The sequence below is a fragment of the Terrapene carolina genome, unplaced genomic scaffold (genome assembly GCF_002925995.2).
Source record: "Terrapene carolina triunguis isolate 2854851 unplaced genomic scaffold, T_m_triunguis-2.0 Scaffold95, whole genome shotgun sequence".
NCBI classification, from domain to species: Eukaryota; Metazoa; Chordata; order Testudines; family Emydidae; genus Terrapene; species Terrapene triunguis.
The window spans coordinates 34,669,202-34,689,638 of record NW_020664446.1 but is presented as its reverse complement, the minus strand read 5'-3'; the positions used below and the strand labels follow the sequence as shown (position 1 = coordinate 34,689,638).

The 20,437-nt window shown below is 38.8% G+C and overlaps 1 protein-coding gene across 2 annotated transcripts in view; it reads right to left on the bottom strand.

Annotated features, from left to right (window-relative positions):
* Positions 1-762: 762 nt before the first annotated feature.
* The window catches only part of RNLS (renalase, FAD dependent amine oxidase), a 139,059-nt gene continuing 119,384 nt past the window's right edge, over positions 763-20,437 (bottom strand). For both annotated transcript variants that reach the window (XM_024219606.3, XM_024219607.3), the window contains exons 6-7: positions 18,903-19,078; positions 763-2,949 (exon numbers count right to left, since the gene is read on the bottom strand). In XM_024219606.3, the coding sequence (XP_024075374.1) occupies positions 2,797-2,949; positions 18,903-19,078 (329 nt within the window). In that variant the 3' untranslated portion in view covers positions 763-2,796. The remainder of the gene's footprint in view (positions 2,950-18,902; positions 19,079-20,437) is intronic.

Below are 20,437 nucleotides of genomic sequence, written 5' to 3'. Positions count from 1 at the left end.
GTAGTTTGCCCACCTCTGCTCTAAAATGTTACATTGTTTTATTTTTGAATGCAGGTTTTTTTGTACATAATTCTACATTTGTAAGTTCAACTTTCATGATAAAGAGATTGCACTACAGTATTAGGTGAATTGAAAAATACAATTTCTTTTGTTTTTTTACAGTTCAAATACTTGTAATCAAAAATAAATATAAAGTGAGCACTGTACACTTTGTATTCTGTGTTGTAATTGAAATCAATATATTTGAAAATGTAGAAAACATCCAAAAATATTTAAATGGAATTCTATTATTATTTAAACGTGTGATTAATTGCATGATTAATTTTTTAATCATGTGATTAATCACACACTAATTTTTTTAATCGCTTGACAGCCCTAGTTTTAATGTTTTTAGTGTAGCTACTGTAACTCTGAACCTGGAAAGCCATCACCAGTTTTATTCCTGTTATTATACAGTTATGTAATTATGCTCATGTGAAGTCCTTTTATACACTTTTTCTTTGCATTTGTTATCCACTAAAGCAATGGCAAATTCTTCTATAGTTGATTCTCCTGTACCTTTTCTATAGTCGCTAGAGTGCACTCTGTTTAAGAGGCGAAGGATCAGTTTCTCTTCAGGCAGCAAAGGGTCAAAGAACTGAGGCATGATGCATTATTCGCTGAACCATTAATCTGGCAAATATTGAACTATTTTAAGTGCATCTATTTTCTGGTCCAGTAATGGGGTGGGTGTGTTAGTTAAATTCACTGACGTTAACTTAGTGTTACAACTTAGCCCAGATGCAAAAGTACATATTAGAAAATACTATGAGATAACAAATCTAGTGACATGAGATATATACATTTGTATGTCCACCTGTATTCTTTCTAGCACTCTCTTCTTTCTTCCTTTCACAGGTACAGGCTGTTTATTTCTGGTTGCACCACTTTTAGGATAGGCAGCACATTTTATTGGTACTTCATCTCTAGAAGCAAAGAAATAAATCCTTCTCTGAGCTTGCAGAAAGCTGTCAGTAACATCTTCTGAATTTAAAGCCAGCGATACTTGACTAGTAATAAATAAAGATAAATATACCACCTAAGAAATACAAAAAACAGATTACCCCAGAGCACAGATTATGATCTAATTAAGTAAATAATGTTACCAGTCATCTTGCACTGGATATTGGATTTTCTATTACATTTGGGCCCAACCCTGTGCTGCACAAGTGTGGTAGTGAGGGGAGAGGGAGCCACTGTTTGCTTGCATGGTAGGACTGCAACGTAAGACAGTGTGGGGGACAGGGACGGGAACAGTGATGGGGACGTGCAGGCAGTAACTACCCTGGCTGGCACACTATAGCCCCACAGACGTGATCTTTTGCCTTGGAAACACAGTCAGACCCTTGACTAGCCCAGTGGGTAATGCAGCTGGCTCTAGGCAGTGAGTACATCCTGCTTCTTTTTAGAAGAGCAGTAAGATGTGGCCCACTCCACGTTCTCCAGAGCCCCAATGATCAATTCCACTCTGCACCAGAAGGACCTATCAAATATATGTTGGATGGTTGGGGGCAGTGCTGGGTGAAAGAACTTTGGGGCCCTATGCAGTATGGCAACTGGAGCTGTGTGTGTTCCCCCAGTGGGGTGTGGAATGTCAGGTCCTGCCCCTGGGGGGTGTTGGAGAGTGAGCCTCCTCCATGTTCACCCCACAGCAACTCCTGTCCTGCAGGGCTGGCCTGGGTCCCAATCTAATGTGTTGGCTCTTGCCACAGCATGCAGGCAGGACCATCCCCCTGTGATGCCCCACCCCCTTCTTGGTGCTGGATGGTTTGTAGTTGTTGTAGGGTGTGTGTGTTCCCTCCCTCCCCTGATGGTAGTAGGGTCCCTCTGAGATGTGGGAGAGGGGGCTTGGTTCACATTGGTTAATCTGGGGGACATACTAGGTGGTGATATTATTCTACTCTGTCACCTCCATGACTTCAGAGAGTAAGGACAGGATTTTATTCTGAATATGTACTATATAGCTCCTGAAGAACTTCTTGATGTAGGCCAAGATTTTCAAACATGGGTGTCTAAAGTTAGGCTCCCAAGTCAGCTTAGGCACTTAAATAAATAGCCTGATTTTTCAAAAATACTGAGCACCCAGGAGTCTTGCTGCCTTCACTGGGGGCTGCTGGGTACTCAGTACCTCTGGGGAAAAAAGGACACTTATTTAGATACCTAACTATGGATTTAGCAGGCCAGCTTTTGGCAACCACATCTGAAAAGTGTACTTGTAACTGTTACAGCCACTTGTTATACTGGTTCTGTGTGCTGGGTTCCCACTGAGAGAGATGCTGGAACAATTTCGATAGTGGGGGTGCTGAGAGCCATTGAACCAAACTGTAAACCCTGTTTATAATGGAAACCATGTCATGCCAGGAGTTGCTGCAGCACCCCCAGTTCCAGCACCTATGCCGATGGGTCTCATTGAGAGTTTTGGGCAAAGATCAAGAGCTGACAATAGTGTGTATTCCTAGGGTAAAATTTTCAGACATACCTAGGGGCCTTTTTAAAGGAACTGCGTTGCCCAGTATGACATTTCAAAAGCATCTTTTACCCTTTCAGCTTGTAATACCAGATGAAATCAATGGGCAAAAAGATAGTGGAATCAGGCCATCAGAAGAGTTTCCTTTATAGTAGAACAGCAAAATACGTACCAGGGTCCTCAACATTTATTTCCATTCAAACAGATATAAGCAATTTTTGATGTTTTTTTCTAATGTAAAATGTAGGCCGTAAATTTCACCATAGAACTAAAACTATATGTAGACCGCTTTATAAATTAGTCTTTAAAGCCTCGACAATACATATGGCAGAATCTATGCACCCGTCAAAATTGGAATGAGTAAATCCATCGCCCCCACACACCAGGAGAGGTTTGATGTGAAGAGTCATTTGTCCTGGATAACTGGGGATGGCTTTTGTAACCTGCAAAAGAAAAATATATGGGAAGAAGGATAAGCAAATATTTATTACTCTGCATGCTGTATCTGATTCTGGCAATAAGGGCCAAAATATCACATAAAATGTTGACATTTTGATTTTGCTCATGAAAATACTTTATAGCCAAACTATAAGATCACCTTATTCTCATAAGTAGTGCCACTGACCGCTTGGCCCTTAGGAAGCACTTAGCTATGACCTTAGATCATTCACATACACCTCCCCACATTATTATAATATTAATGATTTATGGTTATGCTTATTATGTGCTATGGGGTTTCCAAATAATCAAGAGGGATGGTCCTGGCTCAGAGGAGCTCAAAGGACAGAGAGAATTAGACACAAATTAGGGTTATGACAGTGAGCAATTTACATAGATGTCAACCTGATTCACTGTTAGTAAGTGCAGCTGAAGTGGGTCTACAAGAGGGATTTAAATATGGACAGGCAAGAGGCCTTGTGAATGATCCAGGGAGGTTGTATCATGCATGAAAAAGATAAATAATTGATTGTGAGAAACAAACTACATTTTCTCTTCAACTACAAAAATTGACTATTCCTTTGTAAAGCGCTTTGAGATCTACAAGTGAAACACAAGAGCTAAGGATTGTTATGATTTGTAGACTAATGGGTAAATATGCTAATGATTATTCTGTAATATGACTCCGAAATGCATGAACATTCACTTAATTTTTTTAAAGTAAGAGATTCTTATAGGCCTCTCTTAAAAAAAAGAAAGAAAGAAAGAAAGAAAGTAAACTGTATATTTCAAAACCCATAAACAATTCCGCCCTAGTTAGGCTGAATCCTTGCATGCTAGTTTCCTACCTGCAGCAAATTTTCATGGCCCCTTACTAACACCACTACAAATAGAAATTTGTAACCAAGACATCCTCTGGACTTTTGTGTCCTGGGCATGAGCAGGTACTGCTATAATTCCATACAATCCCTTTATTTAGAAAATGCCAATGTACTTTCAGCCAAATAAATACTATACTTAGGAGGGTGTGTATATGTGTGTGTGCATGTGTGTCTGTGGTCTTCAAAGATAGAACTGCACTAAGTATCAAGAATACAAATATCTCACTCTTCAAAGAATTGTAAAATCAATTCAAGAGAAAAGGAAGACTTTTTGGATCTGCGATAGAATGTACAGACTAATTTTCTGAAAACTGCAAAGAGAATACTAGGCAATTAGTTAGATGTGTGCATAATTTGAGGCCGAGCATGTTATTTTTAAATAAACAAGGAAGAAAAGTTTTAATAAAAAATACTATTTAAAGTTACTTTGCTTCATTGACTTCCCAGTCTTTCATTGTCCTTTTTAATTCAATAGGAAATACACATACTGGGCCAGGCTCACTGGTTTGTTCTGGCTGCTTTCCCCCGCTCCAGCAATGCAAAGCAGCCATAAGCGTCACATAACTGGTCAGTTAAGCTCAGTTTACAGCTGCTTCACCTTACTAAATCAGTGAAAAGTAGCTGGAGTGTGACAGTGAGTTTTGTATTTGTAATCTTCTATATTTTAAAAAAAAATGATTTGTTCATAGCTCTAAAAGAACACAAAAGAATTAAAGCATCTTTTTTGCTATCTGTATAGCATGTCAAAGAGTCTAGTCACATTTCTAATACTTTTGGTATGAACGAATGTTTGTGGTATAAGCCATTTCAGCACCGGGGCTGATGTAGGCTTCTTTACACGCTGCCAACCCAGAACTTACCAATTTGACATAAATGGGCAAAATACTCTATGTCAGAGACGTGCATCAATCTCCCTTTAACTCCCCATGTGTATCCGAGATAAAAAATTGGTTCCATAGTTGTGCTTTGACCTGGGCAAGTCAGGATGGACCTGAGAACTTTGTAAATAGTGAGGAGTCATGTGAATGTAACCTAGGGTGGAATGTGGCTCACATGTGTTTCTAACTTGTTAATTGTGTGTTCTTTTTTGGGAAAAGGCTGCTCTATGGAATTCCCAAGGTACTTATTTTAGCATCAATAGGCCTGTTTACAGAAACACAGAGTAATATAAACAAACAGAGCAGAGACCGGCACAAACACTGATGCAAATGGCAATAACTGTTTACATGTTTATAGATATGGAATTTGTCCAGTCTCTTGAAAAGGCTAGAACCACAGATCTATGTCAACAGTTCAAACATTCTGTCTAGCATTTAACAAACTTCCAGCATAGATAAAAGAAAACCACTGAATTATTAAAAGGGCATCTTCATCTCACTTTCTCATGTCCAACTAGTTGACTTTTTCTGTCTCAGAAACCTTAAACATGCTTATGTACAATCTTTCTTCATCTGCATCATAAAGTGTTGTGCATTTTTATGGTACTGAGCAATAAATAATAATATACATGGGGATCTCCATGGCACTTTCAACTTTTTTACTTCCCTCATCTGCATTGGACTAAACTCTTTTCTAACTGAGGAGAGTTGGATGCAAACTCCCTCTGGAGTATACAAAACCATCCCTGAGGTAAGCAGAGGTGTCACTTATAAATGACAGCAGCTTCAAACAACCATGAAGTTGTACTGTACATAATATAAACCACAGAATGCTATTCTGACAACAGGTGAAAAATGGGATACCAGATAAGGATGCTGTTGGGAAAACACACAGATCTCCTAGGACACATTTTTCTTAACATCAGTTACAGATGAAGATACTACTTATTACTTGTGATGCTGCATTATTTTATATTTTCTTATCACAAAGACTGGCAAACATAAAAAACTTTACACTTTTTATTTTTGTAAAAATGTATATAATATGACAGATTAACAAAGAATTAATACCAGCATTTGTATCATAAATGTAAAAATGATGCACAACTGAAGTGTCGCACATTGGAAAATACTGGGGATGAAGTAGTGGGGGAGGGGAATGCCACGAGTACAGATAGATTCCGTCCTCCCCCTATTTTCTGACTATGAAAATTTTTGTTTCAATTTTTCACTGAAATTTATTTTTCATCACAATTTTCTGATCAACCCTATCCATGAGAGAGATGGCACATTCCTTCATAATGATCCATCTGATATTTGCATGTCTGAAACAGCAATGTAATTCTAATTTAAGAATGACACTTCTATATACACTTTCTGGCAAAATTAGAGAGCAATAGTTTTGCATATTAAATGGAATGCATCAGTGACAAAAAACTAAGTAAGTTTTACATTATATAGATCTCTCTATCACACTGTATATGTTTTACTATAATTTATAATACTTCAAAATAATGTTAACATATGGCATTGCTTTTACCTGTTTTATAGAATTTGCTCTCAATTCCCATCACCCACATTCCTTCTCTTTTTGTTTGCGCTCTCCTCAATCATCATAATTTGTAAAATTGTGATATTACAATCCTGCACAGGATTCTAAATGTTCAATGTCTTGTGATAGTCAGTGAATGTTGTTCTTTTTTGTCTATACGGTGCTCTCTCTCTGTAGTGTTTCATTACCTTTACATATTTTTTATTATAAAACTGGTATGGGGGGGAATGATCATTTGCAGTATAGGCACATGGACACAAAGTATTGGTAATAGTTATTTGCTGTGAAAATGACTGTGAAGTCTGTAGGCCTGAGTCAAAGCCCATTGAAATCTATGGGAATCTTTCAATGGGATTTGGATCAAGCCCTATAATAGTATTTGTCTCCTACATGTGTAGGACAGTGAAATACTTACGGAGGAGTGATTGATTGGATGGATCAGAGATAATAGGGGGTGGCTGTAAGGAAAGCTGGGTTGAGGTGCTAATGGGTGCTGCATACAGGAGTACTAATCTCTCTTTCTGTGTTCTGGTTGGAGAGGTGGCACTATTTAAGGATTGTGTGGAGCCAACTGATTGTTATGTGCATCAGCTTCTTTGGTGCCCAGGCAGCCTGTACTATCCTTAAATGGTACCTGCAGCCTGCTTTTCTCCTGGCGCTCCTCATGGCATGGGTTGGGAGGAGCGATGAGAGCAGCAGTAGGAGGAGGGAGTGATTTTTCACATTCCATGTCTCTCAGCATAATATGAAGCAGCCTGACATTTGTTTTAAATGTGAGAATTTTGACTGAAATCCCTTGCCAGACTCTAGTAATCCACCTTTAATGATGACCCACAGCTGAGAACTGGTGATGTGGTAAATTGGTGAATTCTCAGTAGGGCTTTCCTCTGCATTAGTATGGGTTATTCTCCTTTCATGGGCTGTGGTTCAAACAAACCATGGTGTACAGTACACTACAAATCACTTACAGAATATGGGCCATGCAGCAGCTTTAGCTTTGTAATAATGGAAGGAATCTGCTTTTATGAAACTGTTTTAAGCCACAACATCCTATAGCCAGCTGATTTCACTCCATTCCATCCCTTAACCCCTCCCCCCCAACCTACGAAAAACAAGCCCATATAAAAGCAGCCTCTCTGGATGGCAAAGAATACAGTAGATAATGAATCATGCACTGTATTATAGTGACATCTGCTACTGCCAGTGTAGTTAGGGATCTGTAAGACTGTTAAAAAACCCCATATTGATGGGCGAACTTGGCTGAAAAAATGTGCTTTGCCCTGAACCGTAATGTAAGGCCAGATTGTTGCTTGTCAAGCCACAGCTGCTCAAGGGGTATGCAGAGGGGCACTGCAGTCTCTGCAGGCAGAGAGGCAGAATGTTCCCAGGGATGCTGGGGACTGCACACAAGGTGCTGTGTGTTGTACTCCCATAATAATAATCACCAAGCTAAGTTATTCCCTTCTCTGGTCTGCACAGTGCATCTTTCCTTCCTAGTGTTTGTATTTCGGATGCACAGCATACCAGGACAGCAACAGTCTTTAGCTTTTTGCCTTGTTCAGTGCTGAGCATATTGCCAGGATTAAGTAAATAAAAAGTCTGTGCCCAGACCACCAGTCAGCGCAGGAAGCCTGCCTCACCTGTACCTTTTTGGGTTGCCTCCACCAATCAATGCATCAACATTTTCTCCCTTAGTCCAGGCTCCGGCAATGCAAGGTGTGGGATTTAAGGAATGTGAAGATAGGGTGGGCTCACCCAGTCTCTTCTCTATAGTCCCTGCTTTATGTATCCCATGAGTGGCTAGAATCTGTCACCATCTTGAGAAAGAAAATTACGATTTTGTGCTCATATATGTAATACTTTCAATTCAGAACTGTGGCCTGGGGCCCTACCTGGGAGGTATTATAAAATCCTTCTTGTTGCCATTATTAATAGGATGGCATCTACCCAAATGGGCTGAGTCAGGTTTGTTTGCTGTCCCCTGAGAGCAAAGATGGGAGCTGGACTCCTAGGAACCACTCTTGTTCCCACAGAATCTCTCCTTTCTCTGTTCAGTCCTTCCTCATTTTTAGTCCCTCCCTCAGAAACTGTGCATTACAATAACCAATCCTCTCGTGGGAGAGGGCTAGGCATGGCTTCTTACATTATCAAGAAGGGTCACTCACACACATCTGGATGTCTGATAGGCATATTATTCAGGAAAAATGACTTGCTTGCAATCTCTTTAATATATAGCCCAGTACAGCAGATTATGGACAGCGTGGCAGCCTTAATTCTTTATTGCCTGAGGTTTAGAAGGCAGATCCTTAATAAATGTCCAGTGTATGTTTTTGTCATGTGCTCTAGAATATATCTGAATTGCCCTTCTCATTCCCCAGAGCAGTACACTGCAAATCAAATGAGACACTTCTATGAACTTTCATCTCTGCTGCCTACAGTCTCGGAGCCCAAGCATATTCTTGAACCTAGGTTTCCTAAATTGCAGCTCACTGTATCACCCCACACCAATAAGATGGCTCCATGCTTGTCATTCTACTGGAGCATTTCTACATATAGTAGTTTCTGTTGGCATTATAGAACTGTTTCTAAAGCTTTGTGTACTCTTATCAATATCTTCTTACAAAAAGTAGATTAATGAACCTGCTCAGTCTTTCACTAGCCAAATATTAGACTAAAATAAGCTGAACTGTTATTTTCACTGAGCAGGTTCGGTTAACTGTCATTGAGGAAAGAGGAGCAAGAAAGAGATATCGTTAATTATATATTTATAACCCACACGATGGGCTCCAATCTGTTGGAAGTCCACTCCAGGTAGAGATATTAGATGCAGATTTTCCACTATCCCTATAGAGTGCCTGCAACAATCTTCACCATCTATCACTATACTGTATTCATCACATTGGGGACTCATGACTGACAGTCCTGGTACTATATATTGTTTTTAATTAAAAATTAATAAAAATGTAAACTTCAACAAATACCATAAGGCAAAACAAACCACAAACTACTGCAGCACAATGAAATGCTTTAAGACAAGCATCATGCCAGGTTATGCAAACAAAGAAGGATAAGATCTCATCTATGTCCTAATAACTTGTCTCCTCTCACAAAGCAGAAATCCAAAATAGAATATAAATACCAGAATATATTTATATATATGGTAACCATCTATCACTGGATCATATGGTAACTTTCTCTAGCTGGGAGGTACTGAAGGAAAAGAACAATATAAGGAGTGAAGAGGTCAAGGAAACTGACACAGAATTTATAGGTAATAAATATAATAATATGTAGCTCTTATGCAGTACTTTTCATCAGTAGGTCTCAAAGACCTTTACAAAGGAATTCAGTGTCATTATCCCATTTTATAGATGGGAAAACAGAGGCAACCCAAAGTGATGTGACTTGCCTGTAGTCACTCAACAGCACTAGGAATAGAACTCAGGTCACCTGAGTCCCAGTCTAATCCTCTAGTCACCAAGTCACGCTGATCATTCCTAGCCATATAAAAGTGGTTTGTTACAATTTATTTTGATTAGCAACAGCTTTGAAGGGCAAATAACTGTCCATACAAAGGATCCATATAGTTTTTGCATTGATTTAACTAAATCAGTAAAATACCTGAATTTGTTAAATAGGTGCAACCTCCTAGTGAGGGCAGGTATATCAGCATAAAGGTGTTTATGCCGGTATAGTGTGTCTTGATACAGTTATCAAAGTGGGGAGGGAAAACTCTGACACAAAAGGGCTTCTGAAAGCTTTATTCGAAAAGCCACAATTTCAGCCCCTTAGTTTACTGTCCATGAAATAAATATAGCTTAGCTAGTGGAAATTGTGGTTCTGCTCTGAAAAGTGACTATAAAAATGGCATTATGAGATCCCAGATTCATTGTGTCTCAGTGACTTGCAGATCAAATAAAAAGATGTTTTTTTCTAAGTATCAAATTTTGCATACTCAATCTGCAGTCTTTAAATGTAGATTGGGTTATTTGTTTCTTCTTTTTAAAGCATCCTTTTATAGCAAAACACATCTGCCTTCTTTAACACTGGGATGGCTACGTTTTTCTAAACGTGTATTATGGTACTTCTGTCATTTAACTATTAGAACATGATTAAAAGAGCACATAATTGCAGAAGTGAATGCTTTGGTAAAAAAATCATCTAATACGTTTCTCACTAAAGCCCCAATTCTACCTGTATGTGCAGAACTACAACTCCCTTTGATTTCAGTGTCTCGGCATACCACCATGCCCATGTATGAAAGGCTAGAAATTGTAGGGTCCAATTCTGCCCTTACATACACAGGTTACTCCAGTTAATTCTAGTGGAAATTCTAGTACATGGAGAGAAGAGTAGGCATCTTAGTTTCCTCTATAATGAAAACACAAGGAAGAAGACATAACTATTCACTGAGATGCAGTAGAGTATATTCAAGGGAGCAGTTTAAAAAAAAAATCCCATGCATAGCCAATACTCTCAGCTTTTAAAAAGGTTCCAATAGCACAAATGTTTAAATGATGTCAGTGATACCACAAAATATCTTTGGGGGAAAATTTCAAAGGCACAAAGGGCAGGTAGGTGTCCAATTCCCATTCCGTATAGACTATAGTTAGTACCCATAGGCATCTAAACATCCGTTTACTTCTCCCAAGGCTTCACTGTAGAAGACAAGAGGAAAATCCTTCAAAAGATGAGATGCGGTGCATGATGGGAGATGTGCCACAAAAAGCGTTAACTAAAAAATGACTTAATCAGTCTTCACATAAAGGTACTGTAACATTTAAGAGTTCAGATGGCAAAGCTTGCAAAACAGGAAATGTCTGTAATGTTGAAACACCAAATAGGGTATAGCTGCAGAGCATTGGTTCAATCATTGCCCAGTTTCCTCCACTGATAATATCATAGCTATGTAGCTTCTCCTCAGTATCCCAGTAATAGAAACCCATAAACCTCTTGACCCAATCCTATATAATATACCAATTGTTAAAAAAATAACTCAATAGAATTTTGGGGGAGTTTAAAATTGGCAACCTTGCAGGGAAAATCCAATTTAAAATGAACATGTCAATGGGAGAATCCAGATGATGCCAACACTTAAACAAAATGTTTTTAAAATTTCATTTAGTCCGTGTCTATTAATTTCAAGGTACTTGGAATTCATGGGGGGCGGGGAGGGTTTATTTTTGGTAATGTATTTTATGCCAGGAAAACTTGACTAATGGTATTAGTGTGTTAAACAACATAGTAAAAGACCATGATGGTTTTTTTTACCATGCTTCACATTTTCACACCTTGTTCTAACACATTTCCATTGTATGTAACAAGATTGAATGTCCGTATTGTATGAAATCATTACTTTTCAAAGCAGCTGATAGCAGTTATTCAGCACTGTAAATGCTAATGCAGGAGTGGCAGCGTGGACTTAAAATAAGTGAAATCAAGCCAGAAGAGAAGGGAGAGGGGATAAAGAAGATAAGAACTGTGTTGGAAGTTGATGACAGAAACAGACAGAGGAGGAGCGTGGGAAAAAAAGTAGCCAGAGGAAGGAGGGAGGGAAGGAAAAATAAGACTGGAGAACTTGAAAAAGAAAATAATCCAGAGAGAGACAAAAAAAAAAAAAGAAAAACAAAGAACAACAGAGGTTTGGGAGAGAACAGGGTAGAAATGAGGAAAATAATGCTGGAGATTAAGGAGAAAAAAAGTGGAAAATGCAATTTTCCCCTCCATCATTCCTTGACTGTCTAGACTCTCTTGGATCAAAAATGTGTTTTGGTTGATCCAGGTTACCTTGGAGTACAATTGTAAACTCCAGTCTATTAGTGAAATCCTGGCCCCACTGAAATCAATGGGATCTTTGCTCTTTGACTTCAGTGTGACCAGAACTTCACCCCTTATGTTTTTTTATTTGCCACTGACAACAGAAGGTCACATATACTAGCTCAGTAATTAACAGGAAGAGAAATGAATACTCTGCAGAAAATAATTCTCATTGGACATGTCTTAACTAAGCAAATAGAAAAAGGGGGAGGGGAGAGAAAATGTACATAGTAATCACGCCTATGTAGAATGGTATGGGGTCAAATTAAGGATCAAAGTTGGATGACCAAATCATGGGCTTACTGGGGACAAAAGACCAACAATATTAAGTAATATAGTCAACAGTATTAACATGCCCTTAACGCAAAAAGAATATAAACGTAAAATATCTAAACAATTAAAAAAGTAAAGAATATCTCACTATTGGGTAACTTTTTTCCCCATTGCAACCAATTAGGAGGCATTTAAAAAAGCACTAACAAGCTCAATTATTCATAGACACCGAAAAGAATATGATGATGGGTATGGGCTGCATTTATAATGCATCCATCCAACACTGTGTTATCTAAACACCTTATGGCATAGAATACCTCCAGTATTTTCCAGTCTGGACCAACTACAAAAGAAAACCCCATCCTTTTGTGTTTTACATTATTAGCAGGTTAGAAATGCACCTTCCTTTCAGGAGGCAACTCTTTGAGGGGAATTTGCAGCAAATTATAATCCATCATCTAATATTAAACACGAGAAATAATTTAGTCTATCGGTGTACTATATATCCTGCCAGAGATCACGTTTCTATTCAGGTCAGTAGACAATTTATTTCTAAGTTTTTATAATTGGTCAATGTTATCGAGCATAAACAATGGAGGAAGGGCTAGTAGGGGAACAGTCTTTGTATGTTGCTCATTCAATCTTTCATTTTCCCTTTCAGAATTTTTTTTAATTGTTTCCAATTTGTAAATGATGAGAGAACGGTGAGCAGTCAACCTTAAATATGTCTTTGCATTGATCAAATGAGACAAGGTGATCATGTTTGAATCTGTATATTTTAATCAAAACAGTGTATTTGAGGTCCATATTTGTAAGCCACCCCATTCTGCATGTAACAATGGGGAGTCAATACTGGACATTTCTGGCCTTTTTTAAAAGATACTGCCCAGAAAGTAGTCATCAAAGCCATCCTCTAGCCATATTGCCTAGGCCAGTGGTTCCCAAACTTGTTCCGCCGCTTGTGCAGGGAAAGCCCCTGGCGGGCCAGGCCAGTTTGTGTACCTGCCGCGTCCGCAGGTTTGGCCTATCGCGGCTCCCAGTGGCTGCAGTTCGCTGCTCCAGGCCAATGGGACTTGCTGGAAGCGGTGCAGGCTGAGCTGGAGTTGCTGGAAGCTGGGAGCCACAATTGGCCGAACCTGCAGACACGGCAGGTACACAAACCATCCTGGCCCGCCAGGGGCTTTCCCTGCTGAAGCGGCGGAACAAGTTTGGGAACCACTGGGGTAGGCTATTCTCCCCGCCCCCGCACCCATCATATAAAGCAACTCTATCAAAGAGACATCCTGGGTAGGGAAGTCTTTGATTCTAGATGCTAATATAGTCTTATCATAATTAAACCATGGGATACAGAAGTGCAGCTGTGCTGCTAAGTAGTATCAGTCAAAGTTTGGAAGCACTAATCCCTCATCCTCTATGGGTAATTGTAATGTCTTCATTTTAATCCTGGATTGTATTTGGCCCATATGAAAGACATAACTGCTGTATTTAATTAACAAGCAGGACAAATCCTGCCTAAAAGAGTTGGGGGAAGACCCATACATCTTTCTATTTCCTTTTGCTTCAGTGCCAACAGCTTATCATAATTTAAAATAAAGATAATTTTAAGGGAATTAGTGAGTTCTGTACTCAGGTATTTAATTTGGGTAGTGCTTATTTGTATGGGGCCCCCCTTCTGATATAGGTATGGAGTTTTATCAAGATAATAGCTCAGTTTTATGCCAACATTATTTTCAAATCAGAGAGTTCTCTACATTCTCCTAGTATGTTAAAGTCTCATGATAATTCTTCCTGTGGAATGGCTGTTGAAATAAATGAGTTTGTTTGGTACTGGTCCTGTTTATATCTTCTCTGAAACTTATCTTGAGTATTTCAGTTGCCACGGTCAAAAACATGCCTGAAAGTGGGTATGCTTGATATAGTCCTTTAGTTTTAATGACATACCTTTTATTTTATAGAAGATTAAAACGCTTGTCACATCCAGAAAATCCAACCCACTGAGCCTTTTTTCATTTTTAAAAAAAAATTCTGTGTCACTCTGCAGCATTTACAAGAACAAAACATGTATTTAAAAAAAATTTTGATACCAGAAACACTAGACTCCAATTTCAGCCTAAGAATGCAAACTTAACTATTCTAGAAAGCTAAAAGAGAAGTTGTGAGAATATCAGAGTTCTTGTTATAACTATTAAATTTACAGGGAAACAATACAAAAATTATTGAACTGTATAAAATGAGAAAGGGAATGGCTGAAATCATTGGTGATCGGAGAGAAGGCTGTGGCTAGTGAGTGAAACCATCTGTCACTGGATGTTGAGAGGGGAGTGGGTAGAGCTGTAAATTGTTTAGGGACTTGGTATCTTAGAATCTAGCAACTTCTAAAAAACGGGCAGAGCATCCAACAGCATTTATGTTGCGCTTTAATTTTGTAATTACTGAAAAATGGATAAATTCCAGGACATAGTAAAGATAATGGCAAAATACAGTATTTTAGAAAGATGAAAAAAAGAACCATTATGCAAAATAAGGTCCATTATTATAAAGTAATTTTTATTGTTTCATTCTATTTAAAATATTTAGCAATGTGTATGGATTTACCAAAAAAAAAAAAAAAAAGTCTGACCATCAGGGAAAACTCATTTTGCAAGGGCTCACAAGGTATAAATTATCTTGGAGAATGTACTTTGTTAATTCTATTCAGTACCATGAAATTAACTGCCTTTTTAAAGTCCTTTACTTAATATACATTCTCATGGTGAAATAAACCAGAATTATACCATATACAATACATATGGATCTATACCACCAACAGCCCCATGATAAAACTCCATCATATAGCAGTTAAATTGAATATTACAATTAAGAGCACTGTGATGTATGAACACAATTAAATGAAGTTTGCAAAATATGCTCCAATAGCATTCTACTGTAATAATGCAATGGAAGATGGATTTATTTTGTTTAGCTCAACAGCTGGTTTTGTTTTGTGAGCTCTTCCTTGATCCAGTCACCATGTCTCCACCTGCCTCTCTTTAAAGCACACCTAATCTAAATAGCCCCCCAAACCGTACCCCTCCACTCGAAGTGTGAACTAGATAGACATCAGATAATGTAGAAGAGAAGAATCTAAATAAAATTAGATTATTAAAATGTTATCTAATTTATTATACTTATCTAAAATAAATTATTAATTATATTAAGGATTATAGCGGACAAGCAACTCAACGTGAGCTCCCAGTGTGATGCTGTGGGGAAAAGGCTAATGAGGATGTATAAACAGGAGAGGAGGACATAGGAGTATGGAGATGATTTTACCTTTGTATACAGCATTTGTGAAACCGATACTAGAATATTGTACCCAGTTCTTGTGTCTACATTTTTAAAAAAGATGTTGAAAAACTGGAGAGAGTGAAGAAAAGAGCCACAAAAAATGATTCCAGGGCTGGAGAAAATGCCTTACAGAGAGAGACTTAAAGAGCTTAATCTTTATCAAAAAGAAGACTGAAAGGGAACAATTAAAATCTATGAGTATCTTCACGGGGAGAAAATACCAGGCAGTAGAAAGCTATTTAATCTAGCAGAGAAAGGCTGAACAAGAACCAATGGCTGGACATTAAAGCCAGACAAATTCAAATGAGAAATAAGGCATAAATTTTAACTGTGAGGGTGACTAACCATTGGACAAAACTACCAAGAGAAGTGGTAGATTCTCCATGTCTTGATGTTTTCAAATCAAGACTGGATGCCTTTCTGGAGTTAGTCAAACAGAAGTTACTGGACTCAATGCAGGGGCAAAGGAGTGAAACTGAATGGCTCATGAGAGTCCTGTGGCACCCTATAGACTAACAGATGTATTGGAGCATGAGCTTTCGTGGGTGAATACCCACTTCTTCGGATGCATGTAGTGGAAATTTCCAGAGGCAGGTATAAATATGCAAGCAAGAGTGAGTCAGGCTAGAGATAATGAGGTTAGTTCAATCAGGGAGGATGAAGCCCTCTTCTAGCAAATGAGGTGTGAACACCAAGGGAGGAGAAACTGCTTTTGTAGTTGGCTAGCCATTCACAGTCTTTGTTTAATCCTGAGCTGATGGTGTCAAATTTGCAGATGAACTGAAGCTCAGCAGTTTCTCTTTGAAGTCTGGTCCTGAAGTTTTTTTGTTGCAGGATGGCTACCTTTAAATCTGCTATTGTGTGTCCAGGGAGGTTGAAGTGTTCTCCTACAGGTTTTTGTATATTGCCATTCCTAATATCTGATTTGTGTCCATTTATCCTTTTACGTAGGGACTGTCCAGTTTGGCCGATGTACATAGCAGAGGGGCATTGCTGGCATACGATGGCGTATATTACATTGGTGGACGTGCAGGTGAATGAACCGGTGATGGTGTGGCTGACCTGGTTAGGTCCTGTGATGGTGTCGCTGGTGTAGATATGTGGGCAGAGTTGGCATCGAGGTTTGTTGCATTGATTGGTTCCTGAGTTAGAGTTACTATGGTGCGGTGTGTAGTTACTGGTGAGAATATGCTTCAGGTTGGCGGGTTGTCTGTGGGTGAGGACTGGCCTGCCACCCAAGGCCTGTGAAAGTGAGGGATCGTTGTCCAGGATGGGTTGTAGATCACTGATGATACGTTGGAGAGGTTTTAGGTGGGGACTGCATGTGATGGCCTGTGGGGTTCTGTTGGTTTCTTTCTTGGGCTTGTCTTGCAGTAGGAGGCTTCTGGGTACACGTCTGGCTCTGTTGATCTGTTTCCTTATTTCCTCATGCGGGTATCGTAGTTTTGAGAATGCTTGGTGAATGGCCCATGTTATACAAGAGGTCAGACTAGATGCTCTAACAGTCCCTTCTGTCTTAAAAATCTATGAATCTATTAACAACATGTGTGCTAAAGTCAGTCCTCAACCCCTGTTTTTAGCGCCTTTGTCCAGGCACTATCTCTTCTGGTCTTGATTCTGTAGTGGGATTCATATGAGCAGGATCCAGAAGCCTGCACAGCGCTTACTGCACAATCAAGGTCTCTCTGCACTCTCTGGGACAGGGATCCTGCTTCTGACTTAAAGCATGTAGCATGCTATTGGCATGTTGGGTGTTATTGTAATAGGAATTATCAACTATAAGAATAAACATGGTGTTATCTTGTAATTAAATTACTTAGCTGCCATAATGAAGGCACTATGGGAATTAATAAAATAATATTAAATTATTACTAATCAGAGAACTACATGAGTATTTTCAGTGTAAGTGGTTTTTCAGGAACTTGAATCCATATAACAAAGATTTGTCCTGGGGTTTGGATATCCTGAATGTTTTTATTTAAAAATATTGAGAGATTTTTATTAACACAAAAAAGTAAACAAAAAGGAATAAAACACAACATGTTTCTAAATAAAAGTAACAAATGATTTTCAAGTAAAATATGAGACTATGTTAAGTTCCTAGTTACACAATTTATTTTTAAAAATATTGTGAAGTGGGAGCTGACTTGGAAAATATGTATATGTATATATAGCTTATAGCAAATGAAAAGACTTTACCAACTAGGCCAGATTCTTAAACTTGGTTGTAAGCCAATGTAACATGAACAGAATTTACAACCAGTACTTTACAGTCACTTTTGCAGATTTCATAAAAAATAAAAACCTTTGAAGTGACTGACTACTTTAAGTAAACATTTTGCATGAATGTCCATGTTTAATTTGCCAATGTAATTTAACTTAAGAGGTTCTGAGTAAACATCGACATATATTTCAGTGCTTTAGGAAATTTCTAACCATTTCCTTTGATTTTTTTGAGACATTTAAAATATCCAAATTTTGCTGTGATTTCCCCATAGGTAACTTACTTTAAGTTTAATTTTCATGTACTGGCAAACAGAACTGGGCCAAATACACTGAGAACAATTAGTGTCTCTGACCATGGGAGTATTTGCTTCTCAGCAGTAGGTTGGGAATTTTGCTAATACTATCACCTATTCACCAACACCTGGAAAAGGCAGGTTGAGTTACTATATTAAATAATACAGCAAAAATCTCGTTGAAAGACATGAGTCCATGAGAAAAGGGCTGCTGAATTATTTCCTTGCTGTACTCCTTACAACATGCCCTACTTTCAGGTATAGTGAAACCTGGGTAACTTTATTCTTTGTACAAAAGGGATAAAAAATGCTAAAAATGTTCAATAGTTCACCCCCCACACACAGCTAGTGAAAATTATTTTGCTGTATTCTTTATGTAGAAGTTTAACTATGGATGAATGCATTATGGATACTGATTATCCTTCATAATCAGATTTTCACCTACTTATTCTCTGTAAACCTGTGGATAGTTGATAATACACTTAGCTTTAAGTGTCCTGCATACCTTGGATATAGTATACAGGTAAAATGGCACTGCCTATATATCCATATAGTAGCTTTCATCCAGACTGATTGATTGTAAAGCATTCTACAAATTGATTGTACAGATATACAAGAGCTCAATATTATTACACCGTTTTCTTCAGAGTAAGCTGTAATATGATGGCCTCTCTATTACTCACACATCATTCTTTTTTGATAGATAATTACCTGAGAGTATCTCCACTTCTGGCACTTGATGCTAGTTGGTTTAGGCAGACCTGGCATAATATTTTCCAGATGATCCAGGATTATCGGCTGCACCTTTTCCTTATCCCACTCTAGATGTGCAATTCCAAATGGTACACTGGTGTGCACAACAACAGATGGCCCAAATTCGGAAGACTCTGTGTGGGTGACATAGAAGGAAAGACAACTGCTTTCAAAAATAACCCCAAAACTTTCACTGAATCAACTGAACTAAGGATTGCTTACACTGCTCCTAAATTTAAAAACTTAGTTGTGGAAATTGATAGTGGATGTCACGGACGTCAGTCTGCCTTAAATGAAACTAAACAGAATACCTTACAGGTACCAGCCACCATCCTTACTACTAAAAGTTACTCAATATATCTTTAGGAGAGACTTAGACACTTAAGGCTACATTTTCAAAGTGGCTTCAGTTGTTCCCTCAAGTTATTGGATGCACACTCTTGTTCACCCAAGGTTTTTTGTGACACCCCCCTCCCCCAAGATTTTGTGCCTTTATTGAGCAGATATACGTAGGTAAGGTACCATTTATGATGTAGATATCCATTTACTACAGAGGGAATTGAAACAGAGGTCTTTAAGTTAAGCAGACCATGTACTAAATCAGGACAGCAATACTAACAACTTCACTAGTTAGTGCCGAATGTTCTTCTTTATTAGGGTTTAACACCATGACTTAGTTTGATAGATATACAGTTTGAGCCTGGGTTCTCATCTCTGCAGAGATGTCAAGTTATTTGCTGCTTGTTCTGAATTATGCACAAATGTGTATCAGAAAATGAAAATGAAAAATGTATTCGAGTAAATAAGAAGTTGGATGTTTTGTCCTACAGGAGAATGTGAAGCTTGTGGGGAACCTATCACATTGCCTAGTGGATGTAATTTGGGACTGGCTAATTTCCAGGGATTTGATCGGGCCCCTTAGGGATTGCTGTTGTGGGGAGGAAGGAGGACGTGAGCCCATTGGGAGGGAGGAGTGGGTCAGGAATCCTACATGCAGTGAATCTTGACTGAGTCCAACTCCCCTGCCCAGTAATACCCCTCTCCCTTGCAAGACTACTCATTGAGATCAGCTTTCCCCTGATGCTGGGTCTAATTCTATTTCAGCCTAAGAAATAATAGGAGGGAGGCAGCAAGTGTCTACAATAGAGGTTGATGGTGGGACTGTAATAACCTGCTGCAGTCCTGCTCCCTTGACAGATACCAGCCTGTTGAGATCTGGGTCTCACAGGTGCATTCCCCCAGGTGCAGAACCATGTCTAACATTGCTCTTGGCTACAGTCTGCCTAGTCCACAGAATCAGTGTCACAGACCTCCTGAGGCCCCCAGTTCCTTGGACACATCCCTTCAGAGTCCCCATGGCTGGAGAGTTCTGGTTCCCCTAGTTACAGCCTTCAGGGTCCATGTGGCAGTAAAGCAAGGAAACATAGGCTTAGCAAATGAATTTTTACACACACACACACACACACACACACACACACACACACACACACACA